Source organism: Bactrocera latifrons, unplaced genomic scaffold, assembly GCF_001853355.1.
Source record: "Bactrocera latifrons isolate USDA-ARS-PBARC rearing strain unplaced genomic scaffold, ASM185335v1 scaffold_448, whole genome shotgun sequence".
Classification (NCBI taxonomy): domain Eukaryota; kingdom Metazoa; phylum Arthropoda; class Insecta; order Diptera; family Tephritidae; genus Bactrocera; species Bactrocera latifrons.
The window spans coordinates 57246-75241 of NW_017537099.1; the positions used below are offsets into that span (position 1 = coordinate 57246).

Consider the following 17996-nt stretch of genomic DNA (forward strand, 5'->3'; position numbering starts at 1 on the left):
ATTTGTTCAAAGCCAATCAGTTTACACTGATAGAAATTATTTTATAAAATTAAACTTTTCTAAATGAACGCAGATTCTAAAGAATCTAAATCTTCTCAATTACTAAAAGTACCAAAAATGCTTTCGGACGAAAAAAGACCATGTACACCTGCAGAAGTTACACGCTCAAAGCAAGGTGCCACAAAACAAAAAAGGGGGAAAGACATTATATACAGAAAGGCATATATACAGTAACTTCATTGCTGAGAGTGATAGTTTTATTAAATACTGCACTCGATTTTCATCGCCGATTCAAGATAATTCTGAATCGGCATTAGAAATCAAAAAAGAAAATCTGGACAATTTTTGGATACGTCTCCAAGCTTCTTGTGACGCAATAGTAGAATCTGATGATTCAGATCTACCAGAAAATTTCAAATCCTTGTCTTACGCCAAGTATGAAAATTGCTTAGCCCAATTTGAAGAAACGAAACCAATGATTACTGATCAATTGAAACTAATTAAAGCAATTGCACCTACTTCACTTCCGCGAGTAGAGATGCCACAATTACAAAGTCAAGAGGCAAGTTCAAGAATCTACCTCAAGGTACCCGCATGTGACACAGAAGTGTTTCATGAGGGTTATGAACAATGGCCGTCCTTCCGGGACATGTTCACAGCCGTTTACATAAACCACCCAAAGTTATCTAATGCACAAAAATTGTATCACCTCCGATACAAAACGAAAGGTAAAGCTGGCGTCATAGTAAAACAGTTCGCATTAAATGACGGCAATTTTAATATGGCTTGGGAAGCTTTAAAATCAAGATACGAGAATGAACGAATATTAGTCGATAAGCAGATAACAATTTTAATGAACTTGCCAAAAATTCAAAAGGAAACCAGTGAGGAATTTATCAAACTTTAATGCACTGTTTCCAATTGTTTGTCGATTTCATCGACAGAAAACATTCCCACAGACAACTGGGACCCTATACTGGTAAATATATGCGCAGCAGCATTACCAGAAAAGTCTTTATTATTGTGGGAGCAATCGCTCTCAGCACGGAAAAAGTGCCCAGCGTGGCAACAATGAAAGATTTTTTTTTACTACCCAGTACGAAATAGCACAAAGGGTAGACAAAAAATAACTACAAGTAATCCAAAAGGTATTCAGCAAGACTTCAATCGAAGCTTCCACAAGTCCCAAGCCAACAGCAACAACAATTTGAATAGAAGCTTCTTTCAAACGCAATCGTTCTCATCTGAACAGAATAAAATTAGATCATGCGAACTATGTACAGGAGGGCATAAGCTCAAATCTTGCGAGAGATTCAAAAAATTGAATATTATTTACCGCAACAATTTCGTGAAAACTAAAAGACTTTGTACAAACTGTCTGTCACATGCGCATACACTCAAAGAGTGCGAAAGCARATTTAACTGCGTCTATTGTCATAAAMGACACCATTCAATGCTTCATATAAATAATTTTTCCAGCTTACCCCCAAACAGCGCAAATATCAGAAGAGCCACGGGTTTAGTTGCAACAACAAATCCCGAAGTGCCAAATCCACCAAATTGCCAAGAAGCACCATGCTGCTCAAATGTATTAAAAACTCAAACGCTACACAGCGAAAATCAAAGTAGGGTACTACTATCCACAGCAGTCGTCTCCATCGAACATCGAGGAGAACTGTTTAAGCTCAGAGCCCTAATAGACCAAGGATCACAATGGTCTTTCATAGCGTCTAGGGCACAAAATTACGGGAATTAGGGGAAGGGTAGTTCAAAACTCTAATAAAATCTGCCCCATTACCCTATTTTCCCCCCAAGTGGATATAAGAATACCAGCAGAAGCTATAGTCTTACCGCAACTAACGAATATGCTTCCCAGCTATCATATAAATAGCAAGCATTGGGAAAAGGTTTCACACCTTAAGTTAGCAGATCCCAACTGCAACACCCTCGCTTAAATAGACCCAAAGTTAGTTACAAAAACAATTTAAACAAAAACTTTCACAAAACGCAATCGTTCACATCTGAACAACGAAAACATATGTCGTGTAAACTATGCACAAGAGGGCATAAGCTTAAAACTTGCGAGAAGTTTAAAAAATTGAATGTCAATGAAAGGAACAACTTTGTCAGGTCAAAAATACTCTGCACAAACTGCTTGTCCCGCTCACACAATCTTAATAATTGCAATATCAAATTTAACTGCTTATATTGTAACAAAAGACACAATTCAATGCTTCATTATAGCAGATATCCCATATAACCCCAAAGAAGCGCTTATTCACAAGGAAGATYCACGGGTTTAATTGCAAAAGCAAATCCAGAAACCCAAAATTCAGCAAATTGCCACGAGACACCATGTTGYTCAAAGGCGCAAAAAGCTCAAACGCAGCACAGCCAAACACAAAGTGGACTAGTTACAGAACTAGTTACAATCACACCAACTCAAGTTGAGAAAAAATCAAACAAATGCCATAATTCACAATTAAGAAAATTTCAAGAGATCGGGAAACTTCCCCGAATATTAAACAAAACTAAAGAAGATCAGTATTATGAGGACTGTTCTAAAGCAACAACTACTCGATCAAATAATGGTCGGTACGTCGTACAACACTAGAGCCACAATTTTCCAATATCCCACATAAAGGTAGAAAAAACAAGATGAGATTCCCTCTGACAACCTCATATAAAAACACAAATATATGTTCGTAACTTTTCGACCCCCCAGGATGGCTTTCGCCATTAATGGAAAAGCAAAAAATTCTGAACAAATCCTAGAACGGTGGCGCACTTCTCAAATTAGTGCATACGCACTTAAATATTACACATAAAAAATTTTCCAAACATAGAAAAATCGGCACAAATAATTCAAGATGAGACAACTCAAAATTAACGTTAAGGAATCACCAAATTCCCAATGTGTTACAGTTACGGGCATTCACTTTCAAAAGTCACTGTTCCCTCTTATCGCATCTATTCAAGTGCACATCATATGAGTAGGTTAAGGGAATCAGCTGCATAAAGCTTCAAATTCATTATGAATAATTCTCTTCTCTACGAATCAAATCCGTTTTCCATTTACGGCCATTCTCTCGCAAGATCCCTCTAAATCATAGTCCTCAATCTAGGGCTAAGGAGTACCCATTCTGGCCACATCTAAGCCAGGCGTGGAGTTACTATCCTTTATAAACCGCTAACACAGAAAAGGCAACTAACAAACAGCTAGTTTACCAAGCCGATGGTACAGAAATTTTAAATAAAAGCACAAATAATATGCCGTCATTGAAGAAATTGTCAATTACCGCCAATAAAAATATATATAAACGAGTTTAAAAATAATACAAGTCGTAAAGTCACAAACTATAAAGAGAATTTCAATATGACCCGTTCATACATATTGAAGTTACTTATTTCAAACACCAATTCCCGACGAAATACATTAACATCATACACGTAATACTAGGCAAAAAATTTGCCTATGGGGCCCAATATGTTTAAATGACCTAAGCATCTCCCCACATGTATACCCCACTCTACCTGGGAAAAACTGGAGCACCCTAGCAAGACAGCTTAATACACCACATCCGATGGTACCATACACTGTGATGTAACCACACCACATCAACACAACTCACCACACCTTCACTGTTAATTCAATTCGACACAATTCGTTCTAAACTCATCGCACGTCAATATTCACATATACGTTTAAAATTCGATTATATCCGGATCCGGGAAAACTCGATCGCCGACACCATCAAATCATCTACGTTGTGGAGTCTAGCCGATATTTAGTTTAATAACTTTATTAAATAATTAGTTACTGTGTGTAAAATATTAATTTATTGTTATAAATAAAATTGCTACCAAAAGAAAAAGGGCAGACATTTTCTTTTTAACTAAAGCATGGCGAGTGCTCTTGATGCGAGTGCTCATTACATATTAATCTGAATGGAGCCTACAAATTATTTCGATGATTGTTACTTTTGCTTTGTTGATACTAACGGTTTTAATCGCAATCAAAGCTGGAAATATCCAAATTTACAATTTACAAAATGTCCTATACATTGAAAATCTTCCTCGGCCTATTTACGTTCCAAAAGTAATTCGAATCCCTCAGAAACAATGATGTTACCAAATTCACAGAAATTGGGACAGTCTACAAGTGGAAGTGAATGGGAAGGCATCTACGCGGAAGTTATTTTCTCAAAATGAACTCAGTGACTTAATCTCTATTTATCAAAACAAGGATCAGAATTGTTAGCCTCAAGATTGAAAGAAAAAAATTTATTGGCCCCAACAGTGACAATTACGACATGCAGGACACGAGAAAAAGAATTATTGCAATTTTTCAGTGAAGATGAAGGTCTAGTGTACTGTAATGAGATCGCGAAACTACTTTTAGACATGGGTTTAACAGAATATAAACCTACTGAGTGGTGACTTTTCATTGACAGAAGAATTTTGAAATGCGTTTTACTGCACAATGGTAATAAATTTTCGTCTATTCCAATCGCCCATTCAACAAAACTCAAAGAGGAGTATGAAAATTTAAATTAGTTTTAGAAACAATTAAATACTCGGAACACCAGTGGCCGATCTGTGTAGATTTGAAAATGGTTAATGTTTTACTCGGTGAACAGAGTGAATACACGAAATAGCGACATCATTGGAATCAAGATGTTTGGCCTGTGAGAGATTCTTTAAATGTCGGTAAAGGCAATGTAATCAGAGAACATTGGTAAGCAGAGACAAAATCATACTCCCACCACTACAATAGACAAAGACGGAGATTTGTAGAAAATTCCCTAAGCTTAGTATAGAAAAGTTAAAAGGTGGAATATTTTATGGTCCTCAGTTTTTATCAAAGTCATGACTGTGCCGGAAAGTAAAGCTTGGGAAAGTTTTGTATTGGTAGTCGAAATTTCCTATGTAATCATAAAGCACCAAATTATGAAACAATTGTGCAAAATATGCTGACAAATTTTCAGACTCTAGGAGTAAATATGAGTATAAAGTTACACTATCTTCGCAATCATCTAGATAAATTCCCGGATAATTTAGGGAATTATAGTGAAGAGAAGGGAGAACGGTTCCACCAGGATCTAAAAGTGATGGAAGAACGGTATCAGGGTCGCTGGGATTGTCACATGATGGCAGATTACTGCTGGTGTTTAAAAAGAGATTGTCCAAAGAAGAATTATAAAAGAAAAGCTAAAAAAAAAATGAGAGCAATTCTTACAAAATCATTGATAGTTTCGAGAATTGTGAACATAAATATATCTAAAATCAGTCTCATATCCAGTGCAACAAAACCACTGTCTACCAGTGTTAGCATTGAAACAATGCCATAATATACTTCATGCTTAACACAGTGGGTTTTCAAAAGTTTATTCGTGAAACTCGTACATAATCCTGCTTATTCCGCCTTTCAAAGAATCCTTTAAAATATGTAAGATGTAACAGTTGAAAATGAGTAAGTGCACAAAAGTATCGTAAATGTGTAACCGTGTTCTTGTCAATTATTACGACATAGTTAATATTCATATAAAATCCACATTTCTCCTAATACCTAGTATGAGCAAAGTGTCTAATGCAAAGAAAGCACGCTGTTTCAAATTGAGCAAACTAATTAAAAAAGCAAGGAAGAACCTTGTTCGGATACTGCTCAACATTAGACTTAATACATTTAGTGCAAATCAAGAGCTTATAAAAATATTAGGTACGATTTAGAGGTTGATTATTATCATGTGATTGCCCGATATACGCCCAACAAACTACATTATATGAAGTGAAGTATTTCCATCTAACTTTGTATATAATCTCTTTGGGTATTACAGAGCTTAATCGATGCTCAATAATATCATTTTCATTCGAATCATACAGTTTTGTGGAAGTATGTAACACTTAAAATACTTCCTTAGTGTCACAAAGAACACATATGTCAAGTTTAATCCATATACCATAATAGCATTTTTAGTGAGGTTATTACTTGCCTGGACAGATATACAATATTGATTTAATAACTCTATATCTCTCTCGATTGGCTTTAAGTAGTAGAGTTCAGGCTTTTCCATATATAAGACACACATTACAGAGGTGGCGAATTTTTTGTGTTTGCAGACACTCTGTCCAATTTTGAGTATGAAATAAACCTTTGATATTTATTATCTACATATGGTACATTATCTTTAAATATTGGGTAGTCGAAAAAGTATTTTCGTATTTTGCCAATAGCTGTCGATGCAGTCAATATTTTCAGTGCTGCACAACTCCCAACTTAAGTCTATCCCACGGAACAACGAGATATGGTATTATTTCTTGGGAGTGACAAGACACTTTACGGTTCCTCTTTAGCACGGACGGACTGACGCCTATTCTGCTATAGCTGTCTTAGTACTGTCGTGATGGAAATTGTCGCTTCGAGAACAGCCTCCTAAGATTACACATAAGTGCAGTCAAACTGAAGTAATTTTGGAATTTGTATGGATAGCCTCTAAAGCACCCATGACCGCTTATTTTTTGGGTCAGGTGGAAATCCAGGTCCCCATGTTTTCTACTTATCCACGCATGGATATCAGGTATAAGTCTATTGGTCCACCGTCCTTTAGTTGAGTTTTGCCACCGTTGTTGCTATATAGTTACGCTCTTCTTTCTCTCTTCTCTCTTTTGAATTTCTGTAATTGGCGCTGATAGCTCATATAATCTCGTTAGCTCGTCACCCTGGATGTCTATGGGCGGCATACTAGCTTGTATTTCAGCTGCTTCGCTGGAAATAGTTCGGAAAGCACTTGTTACTCTTATTGCTATGAGTCTATGCACCACATTTATTGGTTTGGTATACGCTTTTATGTTTAGTGCCTGTATCCATATTGGAGCTGCATGTAATATAACTGAGCTTATCGCTTTTGCGATTAAAAGTCGGCGGCTGGAACGCACACAGTCTCTATTTGCCATTACTCCTGATAAAGCATTATAAATTTTATTTGCTATTATATTTCCGGTTGGTGTCCAATATTACCCCTAAATACTTCAACTGAGGTTGTGAAGTAATCACGCACTCTCCTATAGTGAGAGTTTTTTTTCCTCAATTTTCCTGGTGCTTATGAGCAACACCTCTGTTTTGTGCTCAGCCAGTTCCAAACTCATGGAAGAAAACTATTGGCGCAGACCATTTATGCATTCATTACATTTATTTTGTTAGCTACTGCTACCGTTATAAGGTCGTCCGCGTATGCGATTAGCTTAACGTTTGTGCATTTCTTAGCACTCCATCATACACGATATTCCATAAGAGAGGGCAATTTGAATTATGGTAGCTCTTGATGCCTTCGGTGGTATCATAGATCAGCCTTCTATTTTCAAAATAACGATATTTATGAGTACTGAGGAGCGCGTATTTCATTTAAGGCTTCGAATATGTTTGTCCATTTAGCAGAGTTGAATGCATTCTTCACATCCAAGGTGATCAGTGCACAATATTATTTTGTACCAACTTTCCACCTTTTGCCACTTACTGCACTTTTTGCAGTGTCGAGAACTTCTTTCCGTGCATCGATAGTGGGCCTCTGTTTTCTGAAGCCGTATTGTCTTTCTGATAGTCTGCCGGCTTCCTGGATTGCAAACTCCAACCGGTTTCTTATTATGCTTTCATACACTTTGCCCATTGTGTCGAGAATACGCAGAGCTCGATACGAAGAAGGTTCATCTGGTGTTTTTTTTTGTTTTGGGACTAAAATCAGGTGCTGGACTTTCCAGGGATCGGGGAACATCCCTTCTTTTATGCATGTATTGTACATTTTTGCAAAAAGAATGGTTTTTGAAATTATGGCTACTTTTTGATCTCTGTTTGGAATGCAATCGATACCAGGCACTAGTTCTTCTTCTGTAATCAGTGGGGGTGATTTAGCAGCTTCGTTTCGTCGCTCAGCGCTGGTAATCAGGGCGTGCGTCGGAAATAATGCCTCTACGACTTTCTTCATAAACGGAGCGCCTTTGGGTTGCTGCCGCTTATTTTGGAATTTCGGCATACAGATTTTATAAGCAGTCCCCCAGGGGTCTGACTTTAAAAAGCTTTTAAAAGCTTCTTTGAGACGGTTTTCGTTTTCTCCACATTGATTGCATTGTAGGGGACGTCGGGCTGAGTGACAGAGCTTTCTCAGTGTGGCAATTTCTTTATTCCACCAGTATACAGGTCATTGTGACATTTTGTCCTTCGCATTGAAGCGTCGCATGCTGCCAAAAGTTCCTTTCGCAATGCGGTTATTAAATGGACGCCGCCTTCGCCTGGTGCTATTGCTGCACTCCAGATTCTCTCAAAATGTCAGTTTCAAAATCTGTTTGCTTCCTGCTTCTTTAATGTTTAGTGTTAATGCGTGAGAGTTTTTGGGCCCGAGAGAACGAAAATTCTGCAATGATTGCCATGCGGTCACTGTTTGTAAACATGCTTGACACTTCCCACTTAATCTGTCTGCTAAGTGCGTTATTTGCCATGTAGGTTTTAATTTCTGCTACCCCAGGCAGTAGACCATGCATTAAAGTCGCCTGCTATTATTATCGGCGCTTTACATCTGCTTTCCAAAGTTAATTCTAGAAGGAAGTCTTCAAATTCTCTAGTGGACGCGCTGGGTCAAGCATAACAGCTTACGAGATATACTTCTTTTATTTGCGCCCATGTTAAACCAGTGTTTGCTTCTCAAGACGTGAATGATTGTCCGTTGCAGGATCACATTGCAGCTTTGCCTCTTATATCTGTGTTATAAGTACTTTCCGAACGTTAGGGATTATTGCTCACTCAGTAAGACGACATCAATATTGCTTTCTATTATAGTTCGTTGTAGCAGAGCGTGTGCTGCTGAGCAGAAATTTAAGTTTAGCTGCAATATTCTCATTTTTTCGTTGTCTTTAAGTATTTAGGGTACGTTGTACTCAGAACTGTCAAAACAGAACATCGGAGACGATAACGTATCAGTCCGTGTAGCACAACAATGGATCGCTCGGTTTCGTTGTGGACATTTCGAAATTTCGATTTACACTGATGAAAGTTTTACAGTGGGTTATTAAAATGGTATATATTTGTTTATTTATTTACTTTTATATACATAAAAAAATAAGTTGAAGATTGATTAGAAAGACGAAAAGACTTTCGAGTACCATATATTTTGTCGTGATATATTATTTCTTAACTACTAGATCTACAGTTCACTAAGAAATAACCAGGGCTAGACAGAAACTATCAAATGCAGGTGCTGCCTTTTGATATGGAATTTTATTTTGATTTACTCGATTTCTAAATTCATTTTATTTTAGAATATTGTTTAATAGGGGGTGCAAAAGTAAACATACAACGTGCTTGCTAGAAAAGACTTTTGTTAAATCTATAAAGTGAGTACATTACGCTCGCGTTTATTATTTTACATACCTTCTTCCAGAACTGCTAACAGGTCATCTAATTCTTCGCAATCAACAGTGAAAAGGTTCTCTACAAAGAATCCTCGTGATTTTTTTGACCAACGAACTGCCAGTGGTTTTCTCGCTGATCCTGGATTCAATAAATCAATCACCTAAAAATGTTAAAATCTTTATTCATCCTTGTTAGTAAAAATATATACATTTTAAATTAAGGTCATTTTAAAGATCCCGCTCAATATAGCAGTTCTCTCAACTTACACTTTTAAACCCTTATTTCCAAATATCACTGTCACGTTCTTAGCATAATACTCTATCCTACCTTTAAAAATCATAAAAGGTAACTTCGGTTCGGGTGCAACCAAACATTAGATAAGCCACTTTTGCAATTTATAAGGGAGAAAGGTATGTGAAAAGGAACTGGATGCTTAAACCATTGAAGAATCACGACTCTATGAAAATATATATAGGGTATATTTATTGTAAAAATAAGAATATTCACTGCATTATATGGGGGAAGCAAAGTGGCCATATAATTATTTCAACAAAGTGTAGAACGAAAAAAATACTTTTCATTATAGATTGTCAAAGACTACCACTACCACTACTTGTGTAGAAGCTAAATAATTACACTGGATCACAAATTTGAATTTGTTTTTTGTTCCACGGATGCCACTATCCAATTTGTATGTGAAATGGCTCGCTGATTTCGAAAATCGAGTCAATTTTTTTTTTTGGATACGTTTTTGAGATATTTGCAATTTACCGTTATTCGACCATTGGATTGGAAAAAGTGTCTCATTTAGTCATGTATATCTCAATCACCAGTTGAGCAATCTTACTGCAAATTATAGAAAATAAAAGTGAATGAAATTTCMTAAAAATCTTGCCTACTCCATTTTTCCATAGGCCTTATAATTTCTGAGAAATTGATTAATCACTTGTTGTTTTTAAATTTTTTTATGAAAAAATTAAAAAAAAAATAAACTTTGGCAAGGAAAAAATTTTAAAACAAAATATATTTTTCAAATTTTCGTTTTATTTTATATGAAGTCCTGTTTCTTTATAAAAAACTAAGCTACCAGCCAACAAAATCCATGGATAAATAGGAAAGTTGTACATGATCAAATAAATATATCCAAATCGCGCAAAGTAAATGTATAGGTATATGCGTATGTAGTGTGTAAAGTAGGGGTGGGGTTGTTTTCGAATATCATTAGAAAAAACTAATAACGCTATTCGTTAAAAAAAAAATCAAATAATACTTTTAGAACAGTAATACCCAAATACTGTTGTAGTAGGTAGTTTGCATCGAAAGCAAGAGGTGTCAGGTTCGAAACCCCTGTAGTCATATTAATTTGCTTAACATGTGTGTAGGTATACAGGCAGATTTTCGAAGGGTACTTAGTTGCGGAAAATTCCTAATGCAAATAAATTTAATTCAAACATATGTAGGTATGCATGTTGTTATGCAAAGACACATATCTTGGTAAATTCATTAATTTTTTTAAGGCCAACATCAACAGCAGGTAGTATTTTCTTTTCCCGCCTCGTTAATATGAAGGAACTTTTTGTTTAGGTAGGTTTTGCCTTTTTTTATTTTCTCGCGATCAAGCTATATATAAGGATAAATGCCCCTTGAAAGTTCATAATATCTGTAAGACTCTCCGGTTCCAGTTTATAATTACAATATAAGAAACCGTGAGTTAATTTTAAAAATAAAATGAGTAAACGTACGCGAGAATTTGAGTCTACCAACGATCCGGATATGTTCTGTTATATATGCGGTGAATATACTCTTGTACGGCATCGGAGGCAGTTTAGAGATTCGATCCAATCTATATATTAAAAATATTTTGGTATTGAGCCTAAAAATATTGCTAAACCATGGACTCCGAATATTTTGTGTTCCTTGTGTCGAATAATATTGGTTCAATGGGAATCAGGATCAAAGTACGTATTAAAATTATGAAACTATGCTTCTTTTTATTTAGAAGTAATTTTTAATTTTTTTCTTTTTCAGGCGATACATGAAATTTAATGTACAAATGATATGGCGAGAACCTACATGTCACTCAGAAGATTGTTATATTTGTATGACAAAAGTACTTGGCTTTGGGAAATCAAGTAAAGTGATTTACGCTAACGTACCTACCGTTTCATTGCCGGTTCCACATTCAGCTGAAGTTGCGTATCCAGTTTCGTTGTCAACAGCAGTATCTGAAAGGTCATCTGAATATGGGAAATCAAGTTATAATGAATTTTTAATGGAAAACGAGAGAAACGTTCTATCACAAGCGCAACTAAACGATTGGATTAGAGATTTCAATTCGTGTCACCCCGTGTTAAGGTGACATATTATGGAAATCGTCACGAACCATTTACCAAACACTATACGAAGGAAGATAATATATGCTATTGGAAAGACATTCCAGGATTATTCAAAGAGTTTGGTCAACCATATGATACCGAGGAGTGGCGATTGTTCATAGACAGCAATAAACTGAGCTTGAAGGCCGTATTACTGCATAATGGCAACAAAAAGCTCTCGATCCCGATCGCGCATGCAGTAAACACGAAGGAAACATACGAGGTAATGGAGAAATTGTTAAAATTCATCAAATATGAAGAGCATTATTGGAAAATATGTGCCGATCTTAAAGTCGTTGGAATGTTATGCGGTCTACAAAGTGGCTACACAAAACACTGCTGCTTTCTCTGCAAATGGGATAGCCGAGCTCGTAAAGACCATTATTGCATTAAGGATTGGCCGGAAAGAGTTGAATTTACAATTGGTGTGGATAACATCAAATACGTCCCACGTGTAAAGAAGGAAACAATCATTCTTCCGTCATTGCACATCAAGCTCGGCCTCATTAAAAATTTTGTTAAGGCGTTGGACAAAGAAGGCAAAGCATTCAATTATTTGCAAAATTTTTTCCCAAATATTTCCCACCCCAGGATAAAAGAAGGTATATTTGTTGGACCCCAAATAAAAAAGTTGATAAATAATGACCAATTCAAAGGACTATTGTCACCAGTTGAGGCAGCAGCGTGGGATTCCTTCGAAATGGTCGTTTCTTCTTTTCTCGGTATAAAAGTGAGCGAAAATTATGCAGAAATGGGTGATTCTTCAAAACTTATTTAATTGAATTACATAAAATTTTATAATTTACTTATTTACATTTTCTTTTTTCTCCAGGCATAAATATGTCTTTAAAAATTCATTTTCTGCATCCCCATTTAAGTTTTTTTCCGGCAAATCTCGGAGACGAAAGTGACGAGCATGGCGAAAGGTTTCACCAGCAAATGAAATTAATTGAGAATCGATACCAAGGTTTCTGGGACGTCGGTATGATGGGTGACTAAACTAAATAAACGACAAAACAAAACACATAATCATTTCGACTATAATGTAAGAACATCAACTTAAGACAAAAATAACAAATTGTTTTAATATATATTAAATGAGTTTATAAAAACTAAAAACGACATGAAAATTGACTTTTTACTTAACAGAAACAGCGCATAGCTAGATATCCCACCCCTATTTTACACACTACATACGCATATATGTACGTATACATTGACTTTGCGCGACTTGGATATATTTATTTGATCATGTACAACTTTCTTATTTATCCATGGATTTTGTTCGCTGGCAGCTTAGTTTTTTATAAAGAAACAGGACTTCATATAAAATAAAAAGAAATTTTAAAAATATATTTTGTTTTAAAATTTTTTCCTTGCCAAAGTATATATTTTTTTTAATTTTTTCATAAAAAAATTTAAAAACACGAAGTGATTAATCAATTTCTCAGAAATTATAAGGCCTATGGAAAAATGGAGTAGGCAAGATTTTTAGGAAATTTCATTCACTTTTATTTTCTATAATTTGCAGTAAGATTGCTCAACTGGTGATTGAGATATACATGACTAAATGAGACACCTTTTCCAATCCAATGGTCGAATTACGGTAAATTGCAAATATCTCAAAAACGTATCCATAAAAAAAATTTATTCGACTTTCGAAATCAGCGAGCGATTCCACATACAAATTGAATAGTAGCGTTCATGGAACAATTTTGCTGTAAACCAGTGTTATTTTTGCACACAAGCTTTCGTGCATATGTTTGTGCAGATTTAACGAATAAATGCATTGAAGGCAACACAATTTGTGCAGTCACTGACCCGCCCGTCATCCCTTATTTACACTGACAATTTGCGAGAAACAGTGGTGCTGCATTTACGGTAGCAAGGAGTGCAGTAAAACCATTGTCCATTTGACTTATTTTGTATGACATTTAAAATTCAGTGTTTACTTTGGCGGATACGCGCCTTGTCACTTCGATAAGCAAATTGAACGGTTGTGGGTCAAGGAGCACTATGAAGAAATATTCGGGAAATTAAAAAGTGAAAACGCAACCATGAAGATTTGCATATATACATAAGTATAAATACATAAACATATATATGTTTATATAGTTAATTGTTATGCGTTCTTTTAAATTGTTAAAATGTAATTACTCAACTCACCATTTATTTGTAATGAATCAGTAACATTTATATTTATTGTTGGTTTTTTGTAGAACCTAAAACTAAAGAGATAGTTTTCAGGGGTGAGTAGGGTAATCTGACCTGTTTTTTGACATTTTTTTTTACATAGAAATTTTTATTTTACAAAAGAACTTTTTTCACATATCATGGAGTGTATAAAGAAATCTTTTTTGGAATTTTTTGAAGACATTTGTCGGAGAAATAGCTGTGTGGATGAGATGCGTTTTTTCACTGGCGGACACGATTTCTCATGCTTGGATCATCTGAAACACAACTTAAAAAGTACGTGATGGTTATCGTCGTTACTAGAATCTTAAAAAAATGTTGTTAATAAAAAGTAGTTAACGTTTTTGTTTTTTTAATTTTTCCCCATGTTTTTTACATAAATTCTATCATAACATTGTAAATAAAATGTGAACATTAAAAAGGTTGGTTGAGTACTTCGACCGGAATGATGTCCGCCAGTTTAAAAAAGTGTGCTTTGAGAAAAACGCCTTTTACGAAACCTTCGAATGGTAAAGTGCGTTTCTACATTAATTCTAAGGGTATAAGAGAACAGAAAATGTAAAAAAAAAAAATTATTCCAAAAAGATTACCCTACTGACCTCTTAAGGGAGTCCTCTTTTATAATTATGCAAAAAGTACCTAATATATGATATTTTTTTTTCAAAAAGTAAACTGACTTGTGCGCTATAATGCAATATCTGCGGACACGATACAGGTCGCCATTCGTTGTCGGCAAGCAGAAAATCAAACGAATTTTAATGATAACATTCCGTAGAGGCGCCCCATCCTAAAAAACATGAAAAAATTCGTTATATAAAGGAAAAGGCGGCCACTTGAAGATAAAATATCTTTTTTTCACATGATTTTTCCACTTTGACCTGTGGTAAAAAATCGTTCATGATCAAAATATTGCAACTTTGTAGGTTACAGCGCCGGGAGAAACGCGAAGATAATTGGTTAAATGGTTCAACAACAAGAATACCCGCAAATCTTGTTTCGAGGAAACGCGTGTCAAAGTTTCAAAGCGTCCGTCAATGCTCAGGACATAGGTCCGCTCAAAGTCGTGTTGCGACGGAACTAATTCACGGATATTTTACCAACATATTCTAGACAATTTAAGCCTTCGATTTGCGCAATAAAGAAAAATTCGATTTTTTAAAGAAATTTTAAGGATATATGCATAATCATCATGAATAGATTATCGTTCTCTCTGTTCTCCGAGCAAGTTACATATACTTCGCAATAAATTTGAGATAGTGGTTCTTTAAAAATGTAATAAATTAAACTAAACTATTCATGGCACCGCAACGTTTGGCCATAAATTTTAAGTGACAACTATCGAATCACAACCACACCTAGTTCCTTTATAAAAGCGTTTTGAATCCTATCAGATTATTTTACAATGAAAATGTAAACTGAAGGGTATAATATTATATTGAAATTCGGGTGCAACCGAACACTTTATACTCATGCAACTTATAAGAATCAAAGCCAGGGAAATACTTTATGGTGTAAAACGTCAAATTGAGGATCGAAGTCCAAGCAATATTACATATACTTTTCATAACTCTATACTGACAGAAAAACGAAAACCATTATATGTAGTACCCCAACCTCCATGGGGTAGTATCGACCAGATTTTATATTTTTTTCCTATACCACATACGATTAATATGTCACTTACTAAAAAACTAATCATATAGAGTAAAATTAGTCGGTTGTTCGAAAATCCTATTATTAGTTATATGGGGGTAAGTCAAGTTTTCGCTCAAATTTATTTTTATATTTTTGACGCAAAGATTCACTGTTCTCATTTCATCCCATGTCATATATTTTCACACTATCGGTAGGAGTTCTTGTTGTATTCGTGCTATGCGAATTTGGTTGTTGTAGATTTAGTGATTTAGGAGATATATACAATAAACTTATTAGAGGGCGTGGCTACGCCTACTTTCTCAAACTTTTTTGCCAACAGGTACCCCTGTCTACTGCGATCCCCTGTGTTAAATTTTATATCTTAATTTAGTGCGATTACGCCCATTTACGAACTCTTTTTTTGTACAAAAGAACGCACATAAGTTTCGTCGAGATATTTTTACTCAAGTTATATCAAGACAGACAGACATTCAGCTGGATTTCAACTTTTCTCGTTACTCTGATCATCTCTGGAGGTACTTATCAAAACGCATTTCGATGGGAGTCAGCAAACCCCTATAAGGAGGGTTCAACCAGAACCAGAAGCTGGAAGAACCAATAGCTCAAAGGCTTGAAAATATATACAAAGCGATCATTCAACTGTATTATATCACAAAAAGTTGGAAAAGAATTAAAGTGGTGTTCCTACCAGAACTAGGCAGAAGAACACACGATAATGTTAAGGAGCTTAGTCCTATAAGCCTCATATCCTTTATGCTGAAGATACTGAAAGGCTAATGGGCTTACATATAAGAATACCACGTATCCGCCATCCCAACTTGCATACATAAAGGGCCGATCAACCGAAACTGCCCTTCACAATGTGATAAGTGTAATTGAAAAATTACTATATCACAAACCATACACCATGGTTGCATTTCCTGATATAAAAGGGAGAATTTAATAATATAGAAGTAAGCACGATCATTAATTCTCTAACACATGGCGGTGTAGACGACACGGTGTGTAGATGGATACAATCGAAGCTTAAGGATAAGAAGATTATAGCATCAAACGGCGCTGCAACACAAACAAGTTATGTGAGTCGAAATACGAAATACTACTCCAACATACTGTGGATGAGGTGAAAGCAAAAGCATATGTACACGATATAGATAGTGTTGTTGGTAATCAGACAAACAAATTATAAAAATAACACTACGCTGGTAAACCTATTGGCTAACAACAATGGATTAGGTGTTAACCGTAATAAAACAGAACTGATGCTACTGATGCTCACAAGCAAAACCAAAATTCCCCAGTTTCAACTTCCCGTACTAAATGGTACAACACTCTCTTCCACAACTAAATACGTGGAGGTAGAGTATGACACCAAACTGTCCTGGAAAAAAAATATAGAGAAAGGAAAAAAAAGCATATATGGCCTACTACACTTGCAAGAAAATCGTCATTGTCATCGTCGTGCATTATTAAAGAAGGTTGATATTAAAGTCGAAAGGAAGAGAAGAGTAAGAAGTGGCAAACTAACTTTTCGTGGAAATAGAAATAAGTTCTTATTAGATTCAGTCAAACTGAAAGAAAAGAAGCAATTAAAGAACGTAAACAGTGAGAATAATATCTATGCTATAGAYAATGCAGTAAAAAGACAGAAATATAGAAAATAATAAACACTTMATTTATTAAATTCAAACTACGAGTAATATAAGTGATCGCCAGCAGTATTTTAAGCTATGTATATACGTATTTATGTATACGCATGCACATATTCTAAGCAACTTTTGATAAACTTTTTTTTTTAGTTTATAAGCATCTGTATTTTTATACTTGTTACAACAAGGTCTAAATATTAGGTGGTAGGATGGACTTAAACACTTTAATGACTTTGACAGTTGAGAGAAATTGATATTTCGACTACTGGACAAAAACGAGAACTTCAGGAGAAATGGCCTGTCGCGAAATGAGCCAAGCGATGATGAGTTGAGTCGGTCGGTATACGATGACGTTCAAGAATGCAACATTCCACAGTATTCCCAGTCCTTTGTGCGGCAACAGCTATTTACTCTTAAAGATTTAGGTGATTGTGTTAGTTCATTTACTGTTACACACTAGGCAAACAAATTAATCTAGACGAGGCAAGTGTCATTGATTATTTTATTGAGAAGATTCCGGATTCACGATTTAATAAGTCTTTATTGTATCAAGCAAAGAATACATATAAACGATATAAAAGAGCAGATAAAAGTGTATGAAAGGATATGAAAATCTAATGCAGGGGTAGGTAAAGTAGGCACAAATGAATCTAGGAAAGAGAGTAACTTATCAATGGTAAAGCCAAAAGAGGAATCGGTTAGAAGGTGTTTTAAGTGTGGAGA

General features: G+C 35.4%; 1 protein-coding gene across 2 annotated transcripts in view; it reads right to left on the reverse strand.

Moving 5' to 3' along the window:
- LOC108973001 (kinesin-like protein KIF12) overlaps positions 1-17996 on the reverse strand; it is a 63583-nt gene that overhangs the window by 14913 nt on the left and 30674 nt on the right. For both annotated transcript variants that reach the window (XM_018939983.1, XM_018939985.1), the window contains exon 5: positions 9419-9560. In XM_018939983.1, coding sequence (XP_018795528.1) covers positions 9419-9560 — 142 coding nt within the window. The remainder of the gene's footprint in view (positions 1-9418; positions 9561-17996) is intronic.